Raw genomic sequence first — 10758 nt, forward strand, 5'->3', positions numbered from 1 at the left:
CGGCACTTTGGCCGGGAGCTGACCCCCACCCCGGCCAGTCACTCCCAAATTCCCACCCCCCCGGCCCACCAAGAGTTCAGGCTTCCCCATCCCAGCCGGGTGGCAGCCCCGGGGGCATCCCAGCAGGGCGGGAGGCTGGCACAGGGCACCAGGAAACACCGGGAAACACCGGGAAACACCGGGAAACACCGGGAAACACCGGGAACGGCTTCACCCCACCCCGCAGGCCGGGGGGAAACCGGCGGTGGGTGGTGGCACCTGGCTTGTCCCAGCCCAAATCCTGCCTCTTCCGCCTCCTGCCCGGCCACCGAGGGCACAGGGAGGATTGGGAAGGGGCAGGGGACGGGAAGGGCACTGCCAGGAACAGCTTTGGCACCGCACCCGGCACCCGGCGAGAGGGGGGCGGGAAGGCGCCGAACTCTTGGGGCCGCGCTCGGCCTGCCCAGTCTTGTTCTCCTTTAAAGTGCCCTATATTTATAGAATTTCTAAATAAATATAATAAGATATTAGGTCACCCATAGTTTAAGCTACTCCGAGTAACAGCCGTCCAGGCCGATGGCGTTGTGCCGGTCCTTGGTGTAGGGGCAGGAGCTGCCGTTGGGGAGGGCCCCGCACGCCGCCGTCTTGGCCGCGATGCCGCAGTTCTTGAGGAGGTTGAAGCTGAAAGAGCTGATGGCGTCCTTAGGTGGGAAAGGCTTCATGGTGGAGAGGATAAGTGCCAGGCAGTCGGCAACGTCCTTGTTGGGAGCGCACGCCAAGGCTGGGGTATGACCTGGAATGAGGCTGGGGGTGAGGAAGGGGCCTGGGAATGCTGCAGTTGGGGTTTGATGGGGGCCAGGACACGGAATCGTGGAATGGGACCTCAAACATCACCCAGTTCCAAACCCCCTGCCATGGGAAGGAACACCTTGCACTAGACCAGGTTGCTCCAAGTCCCATCTGACCTGGCCTTGGGCACTCCCAGGGATGGGGCAGCCACAGCTTGATCTCTTTGTCTTCACCAATATCTCAATTATCCAATATCTCAACAGACCCCTCTGGGCACTGTCAATCCCTGTGATTGCAGGGACCACTCCAAAGTGTGGCAGGAGCAGCAGGAGATGAACAAACAGGCTCGGGAGCACCCGGCAGACCCTGGGATATTCACCCCGGCTCGGAGGGATTCCCGCTCTGCCGGGAGAAAAAGCTCCTGGCCACAACCAGCAGCTTCTGCCAAGGTGGAAGTGAGTCCCAGATGGGCCGGGGCCTGGCAGGAGCCAAGGAGCACCAGATGGTGCACAGGGGGGAAAAAAAACACATTTCAAACACCTGTGAGACCTGGAAATGCTTTCACAGGGAGCGGCGCGTGCTCCCGTCCTCCCCGGGCCGCGTCCGCTGAGGACACGTGGAAATCCTGATCCTGGTCGAGGGGTTCCTGGGCATCCCCCACCTCCCAGGGCTGCTGAACCCCCCCGGGGGCCCCCCAGGGACACTCACCTTCTTCATCCACAGCCAGCACGGTGGCCCCACGGCTGAGCAGGGCCTGCACCACGGAGGCCAGCCCGTTCCGCGCCGCGATGTGCAGCGGCCTGGGGAGGGGGAAATGGGGTGAACCTGCTGGCAGAGACACCTGCCTGGGGCACCTCGTGCCAAAGCACAGGGCCCTGGGGGCGGCCTCGAGGGCCTCAGGCACTTTGCTCTGAGCTCCCCTGTTCCCAGAGCTCCCACTGCCCTTCCCAAGGTATCCCCCCCACCTTTCCCAAGGTATCCCCCCACTCCCAGCAAAGCCAGGGGCAGCAGCTGTGCAAATACTCACATCTGCAGAGCACTGTTACTTGCATTGATAAGGCCAAGGTCTTGGGTTTCCCCCAGGATCAACAAGGCACACTTTTCATGGCCCTGGGAAGGAGAGTGGAGGGGTCAGTGCAGGATTCCCCGGGATATGGAAACGTTCCCTAAACCCAACCCTCCAACACGGGTCCCTTGGGCAGGGCTGGGGGGCACAAACTGCTGCCCCCTCTGCCTCCTCCTCGGTGTGGACCTGCTGACCACGAGCCTCCTGCTCCCACCGAGGAATCATGGAGTGGGTTGGGTAGAAAGGCGCCTTAAAGATCAACTTTAAAGATCAGGGACACCTTCCACCAGCCCAGGTTGCTCAGAGCCCCATCCAACCTGGCCTGGAACACTGCCAGGGATGGGAGTGATCCTGGAAACTCAGAGAGGGGCTCCCCAAGGAAAATACAGGTGGGTCTGTGCTACCTGAGCTGCTCAGAACCCACCCAGGTGTGGCAGGGCAGGCCCAGGGCCCTCAGCTCTGCTCCGTGGGGCACGAGCAGGGGGACAACCCCTCTCACCAAGGTGACAAGGTGACAGTGACAGCAACCCCAGCCACCTCCCCACCTTGCTGCAGGCCAGGTGAAGAGCTGTGTTCTTGTTGACATCCAGCACAGTTATATTTGCTTTTGCTTGGTACAGCAGGAACTCTGAAACGAAGGAGAGGTGCTGGTGAGAGGAGGCCACAGAGAGCCCAGCAGTGGCTGTGAGGAGAGGGACAGCCCTGTTCCCATGGGATCCACTCATGGAGGGGGCACAGGGAGCCTCAGACCCCCCCCTGGGGAGCCCAGCACGCACCCACTGCTGCCGTGTGCCCGTTCTCAGAAGCCACCATGAGGGGGGTCCTGCCCAGCTTGTCCGCCGGGTCCACCTCGGCCTGGTGCCGCAGCAGCAGCTGTAAACCATGGATGTTGTCTGCAAAGGCAGCAGCGTGAAGGGGGGTCCTGGCAAGACACAAAGAGCAGGTCAAGGGGAGGGCACAGCACCCACCTGGGGGGGTCTGGGGGCAGCAGAGCCCCTCAGAGCCAGGGGGGATCGTGGGGGAGTCACTGGGGGAGGCACAGAAGGGGATGAGTGTGAGCTCACCTTCCTTTGGCATCTCTGCTATTAACAATCTTGGCACCTAATGCTTCCACCAGCATTTCAGCAGTGCCATCCTGGTTGTTAATTCTGAGGGGGGATGAGAAGGGAAGTTAGAACAGGACTGAGCAGCACATTCCTGGGGCTCTGACACAAACAGCAGCTGCTCTGGAGCTGTTTGGGGTAAAACACCCCTTCACCTTTCTTGGTATTACCCAAGGAAACACAGAAACACGTCAGACAACAGCCCTGCCCATCCCTCTGCTGCTCCAGGTCCCAAGGACACCCCAGGCCCACCCCATTCTCCCCCTTCCCATCCCCTCCCAGGCCCCTGGCAAGGGGGGCAGGGTTTGGAGCTCCTCCACTTGCACCAGCAATCCCTAATCCCACATCCTGGGGCTGGGAAGGACCTGGGGCAGGTCCCAGGGGTCACTTACACTGCACAGTGCAATGGAGTAAAGGGGTTTCCTTCTAGGTACGCAAACGGGTTGTGTTCAAGTAACAATTCAAGACAATCTTCATGCCCTGAGGAGAGAGGGACAGAAATGTGTCAGCACTCGGCCTGTGGGTCCTTCCTGGACCCTCCTCCTTGTCCTCCAGCCCTTTCCCCAGCTCTGGATGTGCTCCAGCCCCTCAATGTCTCTCCTGCTGTGGGGCCCAGAACTGGGCCCAGCCCTGGAGGGGCCTCAGCAGCACCAGAGAGCTGCCCAAGGAGCCACAGGCTCAGACAAGGAGCCCAAACACTCCCAGTCCCCAGCACAGAGGCAACAGGCCCCTTTCCTCCAGAGCTGCTGCACTTTGGGAGGTTTCTAATTCCACACATCTCCTAAAGGAGTCACAGCCACATCCCCGGCTGCCCTCGGGAACAGGGACGTCCCTTCCTGCTGCTGTGCCAGTCCCACCTCCCCTATAAACCCAGCATCCTGGAGGAACCAGCCTCAGCTCTTCTGGAACAGCTCCTTTCCCATTCTGATCCTTTTTTTAAGGGGCTTGGCAGGGAGAGAAAAACTCCCTCCCAGCTTTGTGCCACCCTCCCCAGCGGGAAGTCAGCGCTGAGCCCTCCCAAAGCAGGGGGAGGCTCCCCCTGGTCCCCCCCAGCCCCTCCTCACCACTGTAAGAAGCCCAGTGCATCGGTGAGTAGCCGCTGTAGTCCACCACGGAGTCCAGGGGGTCAGTGGAGAGGGCTGCCTGCAGCAGGGTCCGCAGGATCTCCAGGTGCCCACACGCCGAGGCAAAGTGGATCGGGGTCCGGCCCTTGAAATCCCGACACAGGACGAAGGCATCGTGGTCCAGCAGAGCAGCCAGGCAATCCTCACAGCCTGTCACAGCCTGGGGCCAGGAGAGAGGACCAGAGGGGTCAGATCCCACCCCCGGAATCATTGAACAACACATTAACACCTTTCTTCCGCAGTTCCCTTCCCAAATGTTGTGTGTCCGGAAGGAACGCGGGCACTTTCCCTGGGGACTCTTGCAAAGAAAGAAACCACCGGCCTGGTCCCTGAGCAGCCTCCACACAGGAGGCCAAGCAGCAGCTGCAGGGCCCCCAGGGACACGCTCACCCCTCGGTGCAGGGCAGTCCTTCCCCTCTTGTCCGCTGCGTCAGCCGTGGATCCCTTCTCCAGCAGGAGATGGACACAGTCGACGTGGCCGTTCATGATCGCCAGCATCAGCGGGGTCCTGGGGGGGAAAGGCAGCAGGGAGGAGGGTGGGCTTGGAAATCAGCCAGGCCTGAGTGTTCCCTCTCTCCCTTGCCTCTCCCACCTGTGCCACACAGACCCCACAGAGACCCCCGGACAGACTCACTGGCCGTGGATGTCCATGACGTCGGTGATGTCCGCCCGCTCCCCGCTGTCGATCAGGAGGTGCAGGGAATCCGTGTTCCCGTTGGCAGCTGGAGGCAGGGGCGAGGGAAGGAGTCACCCACACGCACGGGTGGGCCCCCAAAACCAAAGGAAGGGGGTGGTGCCCCTTCCCTCACCCCAAACAGCAGCCGGGTCTGGGTGACGGGGCATCCTCGGGCACCGACAGGCCCCGGTCACACTCCCTGCCCCACCTGCCCTCCCTCACCTGCAGCGTGGAGAGGGGTCCACTTCCTCTTCCTCTCCTTGACCAGGGCAGAGGCTCCGTGGCTGGTGAGCACCTCCACACAGTCGGTGGATCCCCGCTCCGTGGCCAGGTACAGCGCGGTCCGGCCCTTGTGGTCCCGCACGTCCAGGTTCACCAGGGTCTCAGCAAGTGTCTTTAGGGCTTCACAGTGACCATTATAGGCCTGGGACAAGGCAGACCATGCTGGAGCAGTGTCTGCAGAGGCTGTGCCCGGCAGTGCCCCCCGGACACCCAGAGCTGTCTCCCCCAGGCACCCAGAAGTGTCCCCCTGAGGGGGATAATTCCTGCCCCTGAGCCTCTCGGGGCAGAGCTGCTCCTTCCCAGCCACTGGGCCTCCTTTGCATTTGGGTTCTACTCAAAACCCTTGCCCACTCCCACCCCTGCCCATGCTCCAAACAGCAGCACCCAGAAAGTCCTGGAAAGGTCAGAGTTTAACAGACAAACTAAAGGCCTTTGACCTGTGGAGAAGCTGCTCCCCCACCACCGACACCTTCCCTCCTCCGGCCACCCTGGGCACCTCTCCAGGACACAGCAGGAGCCCAGGCCACCCTGGGCACCTCTCCAGGACACAGCAGGAGCCCCCTGGCCGTACTTACAGCTAAGTGCAAAGGGCTGACTGGAATGGTGCTTTCCACATCCTCCAGGCAGTTAAAAGACATTTCCAGGAGCTGCAAGAGCAACAACACAAACTCATGACTGATCCATACCTGCCCTGGGCTCCTGGAGGCTTTGACATGCACCCTGTCCAGCTGCAGAGGGGTCAGAAATCCTGCTCATCTGCTGGAATTTCAGGATGGGCCATTCCCTAACGTGGCTCTGAGTGCTGCACAGGCAGCAGCAACCTGCTAGTCCCAGATTCCCTGATTTCCTCTGCCCACACGGCTCCAAGAAATCCACACACCTGCCTCTGCCAGGTAACACAGCTCCTTCCTCTCGGGCATCTCCCTCCAGCCCAGGCCTTCCAACAGCTCCCCAAGTCCCCAGGACCAACCCCACCCCTGGGACAAACCCCGCGGTGCCCACAACACGCATTCCTCGGGCCACCCCCGGGCACCAGGGGTGTGACAGGTTCTCTGACACGTTCTGGGAGCACAGAGGGTCTCCCCCAGCCCCTCACCAGCTCGAGGTTCTGCCTGTTGCCGTAGGCGGCCGCGTAGTGGACGGCGGTGTAGCCCTGCTTGTCCCGCAGGGAGGGGTCGGCACCGTTATCCAGCAGGAACTCCAAACAACTGCAGGGAGAGGGAGAGGGGGGATGGAGGGTGAGGAGTGGCTGGAGAGGCAGAGCTCTGGGGGGAACGCCCCGAGCAGGTGCTGCACGAATCCCACCCGGACACGGAGCAAAGGCAAAGCCCACGGGAAGCAAGGACCATGTTTCCTCTCTCCAAGGCATTGCTGCTCCAGAGAGAGGGATTCCCAGCAAAATGGGAATGGGCAAACACCAAATCACCGTGTCCCAGGGAAAAATAAGACATGGTAAGAGATGGAGGACAGTCAGGTAATATATTCCATGTGTTCATCTTCTTATACTCTCTCCTGAGCATCTACCTCTGGCTGGTGTGGAAAACAGAACATGGGCCTAGACTGAGCTTTGCTCTGACCCAACACAGTTCTTATGCCTCCTCTTCAAATACAAGAACTAGGGGAGCAAATTCCAGGGGAGAAAGAGGCAGTGCTTCCTCATGCAATACATCACCAGCTGCAGAACCACTTGCTGCAAGAAGGTGTGGCTGTTAAAAGTTTAGAAATACTTTAGAAAGTTACACAACGCTGGACTCACAAGAACGCCTCCTTCAGCCTGGACTCCTTCAGTGGCTCCTCATCAGTGTCATGGCTGTTTCCTGAATGAGTCTCTGCTCTGCAAGGCCACAGACCCCCCCATCAGTGTGTTGGTTCCCCCCCCGTGCTCCCCTTTTTTGAGCGCCAGCGGCAGGAGGCGGCCAGGGGACAGCAGAGTGTCACCAGCCGGCCCCAGTGCCCCCAGTGCCACCCCCAGTGCCACCCCCAGCAGTCACCTCCTGTAGGTGTCCGAGGCAGCAGCGTAGTGGAGGGGGGTGCAGCCTTTGCAGTCGGCCTCGTTGATGCTGCCTCCCGCTGTCACCAGTGTCACCGTACACTGGTAGCTGCCGTTGGCAGCCGCGTAGTGCAGTGGGGTCCTGGGAGAGGGGAAGGGACGAGGGGGGTCAGCACAGGAGGGGAGACTCACCCAGCAGCGAGGCAGGACCCTGGAGTCACCCCCCAACCCGCCCCAGGGCTGAGCTTTGTCCTGGCTCAAGGGTTTGGAGCTGCAGCTCCTTCTGAGGAACCACCCCTGGGGTTAGAGGGGTGATCCAGACACAGCAAAGGTCTGAGGACACCAGAAGGAATCTCTCCATGTTAAACATTGGAAGGGGCTGCCCGGGGAGAGGGTGGAGTCCACACCCCTGGAGGTGTTCAAGGAACATCTGGACGTGGCACTCAGGGCTCAGGGCTGGGGGACAAGGTGGGAGTCAGGCACAGGTTGGACTTGATGGTCTTGGAGGGCTTTCCCAACCTCAGGGATTCTGGGATTCTGTGAATGTCCCATCCCAAACCCAGGCTCCAGCTGTTTCAGGACCCACAGGACACTCACCTCCCGAATTTATCTCTCCTCCTCAAGTCAGCACCGCTGCTCAACAGCAAATTAAGACATTCAACATTCCTGCCAGGAGGGGGGGAGAGGATTTAGGCACAGATCAGAAAGGAAAACAGCAGGAATGCAAACTCCTCCCAGTGCAGACAAGGCAGCCTGGACGTGCCACAGCTCAGTCGGGTTTGTCACCTCTGGGCAGCACAGGGGACTGAAATGCTGCACACACAGAGCTCTTCCCTGCTCCAGCAAATAACCCTCTGCACTCCCTGCCCGGCATGGAGCTCCCAGCCAAGCAGGTAATTACAGAGAGACACCAGTGCAGCTGACACACTGCATTTATGCCCCAAAAAGCTCCAGGATTCCTGTCTCTGTGTCACCACCGGGGCAGGGACGGCTCTGCAAGAGGTTTCCATTTCCACTCCTGCTCTGGACGGGTCTCTGCCCTCCCTCAGAGCTGGGAGCAGCACCCAGGGGTCCAGCTGCCCCCCGTGGCCCAGCCCCCAGCAGCGCTCACCCTCCGGAAGCAGCAGCGTGGAGACAGGTCCTCCCGAGGTTGTCAGGCGTGTTGATGTCGAAGCCTGCAGACAGCACGTGCTCGTTGCTCAGCGAGGACACGATGCTGTACAACTGACCTGGGGGGCAGGAGGGGCAGGGGGTCAGCGGGGGGCTCGGGGGGTCACCCCAGTGCCCCGGCACGGGAGGGTCTCGGGCCCCTCACCTGAGGAAAGTAGCTTACGACAACAGTCTGAAAATCCGAAGAGAACAGCTAAGTGCAGAGGGAACATGTCGTGGATCCCACGCCTGCAGGGACAGGAGAGGGGAGTCAGGGTGGGGCAGGGATTCGGTGTGTCCAGAGAAGGGAATGGTGCTGGGAACAGGCTGGAGAACAAGGAGAAGGGGCTGGAAAACTGAGGGAGCTGGGGGGGCTCAGCCTGGAGAAAAGGAGGCTCAGGGAGGATCTTCTTGCTCTCCACAACTCCCTGACAGGAGGGGGGAGCCGGGGAGGGGTCGGGCTCTGCTCCCAGGGAACAAGGGACAGGACAAGAGGAAATGGCCTCAAGTTGTGCCAGGGGTGGTTTAGGTTGGATAACAGGGAAAACTTCTTCCCTGAAAAGGTGAAGGCACTGGCACAGGCTGCCCAGGGAAGTGGGGGAGTCACCGTCCCCAGAAGCATCCAAAAGGGATGTGGATGTGGCACCTGGGGACATGGTTTAGTGGTGAACATGGTCCTGGGTTGGCAGCTGGACTCGATGACCTTAGAGGTCTTTTCCAACCCTAATGATTCCATGATTCTGTGATTCTGCAGCTGCATCCTCCAGCCTGGAGCAGGGGGAGGAAGGAAGGGACCTGCCTTACCTTGCAGTGTCAGCACCATTCGTCATCAAAGTACTAATTAGCAGCTCGTGGCCGTATCTAGCAGCAACGTGGAGGGGGGTATTGCCGTATTTGTCAGCACAGTCAATCTCACTGCCTGCAAGGGAAAAGCCAAGGGCTCTGCCAGCGTTCCAGCCTCGGGCTGTTCCCACCCTGCATTCCCATCCCAGGGACACGGCTGACACCTCCAGTCCACCCAGCACCCTGCAGGAGAACTGCAAACCCACATCCTGCAAGCCCTGGGCATCAGATCCCCCTGACCCCTGAGGGGATGGTTCCCACCCCAGAGGGCTCTGCTGAGCCCTGGGGTGTCTGCCAAGCCTGAGCCCTCTCACAGGAATATTGTCTTTCAGGCTGTGCCAGGGGGAATGTTGTTTGGCTGGAGCAGCTCTGACCTGGCTGGAATTTCACTCCCCTGGTCTGCACTTTGCTGCCCCTGCTACCCCCAAGAAGCACAGGGCCACCAGCACCAGCCTCTGGAGAAAAGGAGGCTCAGGGGGGACCTTCTCACTCTCTACAACTCCCTGACAGGAGGGGGGAGCCAGGTAACAAGAGAGAGGACGAGGGAACAGCCTCAAGCTGTGCCAGGGGAGGTTTAGATTGAATGTTGGGAAGTAGATATTATCCCAGGGCACAGAAGGAGTTCGAGTGATGACTGCAGAGGTCCTAAACCCCCCGAGCAGACTCGCCAGGAGGTCCTGGAGGCACAAGAAAAGTCTGGGATAACCCAGGGGCTGGAGAGGAGCAACCAACTCACCGTTCTGGATGAGGATCTGCGACCGCGTGAACCGTCCGTGGATCGCAGCCATGTGCAATGGGCTCTTCCCTTCCTTGCTCTGCCAGAGCAGAACCAGCATCACACCAGTGCCACCACCCCACCAGTGCCACCCCAGCAGCCTCCCCGAGCTCCTGCCTCGGGCAGTGAGCTCCTGCTCCAGCTCCCAAAGATTCCAGACCTGAAAGTTGACGTCGGCGCCGTTGTTGACGAGGATCTCCAGGCACAGGGCCCCGTTGGTGGAGACGGCAGCGAAGTGCAGGGGGGTGAAGCCCTTCTCGTTGGGCTGATTGACGTTGGCACCGACGTTGACCAGCTCGTTGGCCACGGCGTCCTGGCCCATGTAACAGGCGATGTGAAGTGCAGTGTTCCCGAAGGAATTTGGTTCGTCGATCTGCGGGAGCGACCGAGGCCAGAGGATTTGGGGGTTCAGGAAGGGAAAAAAGGCAGCTGAGAACCACCTCGAGCTCCTGCCACCACCCAGCAGCCTCTCCTGCTCCTGGCCTGCACCCGAGCTCCACCCTGAGCAGCTGTGGGGGTCTTACCTCGACCCCCAACCTCAGGAGGTGACGCACGACCTCGATCTGGCCGCTGGCCGCCGCTGTGTGCAGGAGGGTGTAGCCCTTCTTGTCCTTGCACATCACGTCAGCTCCCCGGGCCACCAGCAGCTTCAGAACTTCCAAATGCCCTGTCCAGGAGACAGTGGTGAGAGCCAGGGACCCCGGAAAACACGGGTTCTCTGGGGAGCCCCACAGGGAGCAATGTGGGAGAGGAAACTGGAGCGATGCCCGTGGGGAAAACCCACTGTGCTGGTTTGGGCTGGGGCAGAGGGAATTTTCTTCCCAGTGCCTGTGCTTTTGGATTTGTGCTGAACACACAGGGTTGATAACATAGAGGTGATTTTGTTATTACACAGAGCCAAGGCCTTTCCTGCCCCTCGTGTGGCCACGCTGGGGAGGGGCTGGGGGAGAGGAGACACAGCCAGGACAGGTGACCCCAGCTG

At 60.4% G+C, this 10758-nt stretch overlaps 1 protein-coding gene across 1 annotated transcript; it reads right to left on the bottom strand.

Moving 5' to 3' along the window:
* Positions 1-457: 457 nt before the first annotated feature.
* Positions 458-10443, bottom strand: LOC113962792 (serine/threonine-protein phosphatase 6 regulatory ankyrin repeat subunit C; the record flags this gene model as incomplete). Its single annotated transcript, XM_027673561.1, has 22 exons — positions 458-772; positions 1477-1568; positions 1796-1878; positions 2380-2462; positions 2611-2756; positions 2899-2982; positions 3330-3417; positions 4002-4221; positions 4452-4569; positions 4696-4783; positions 4960-5161; positions 5595-5666; positions 6116-6227; positions 6776-6853; positions 7011-7151; positions 7607-7675; positions 8121-8238; positions 8325-8407; positions 8963-9077; positions 9738-9816; positions 9937-10149; positions 10301-10443. Coding segments are annotated over 22 exons (2672 nt in total), but the record flags the coding sequence as incomplete, so codon positions are not given.
* Between the last annotated feature and the right edge of the window lie 315 nt (positions 10444-10758).

This window comes from Neopelma chrysocephalum, unplaced genomic scaffold (genome assembly GCF_003984885.1).
Source record: "Neopelma chrysocephalum unplaced genomic scaffold, ASM398488v2 Primary Assembly neopelma1_185163, whole genome shotgun sequence".
Taxonomy (NCBI): Eukaryota; Metazoa; Chordata; class Aves; order Passeriformes; family Pipridae; genus Neopelma; species Neopelma chrysocephalum.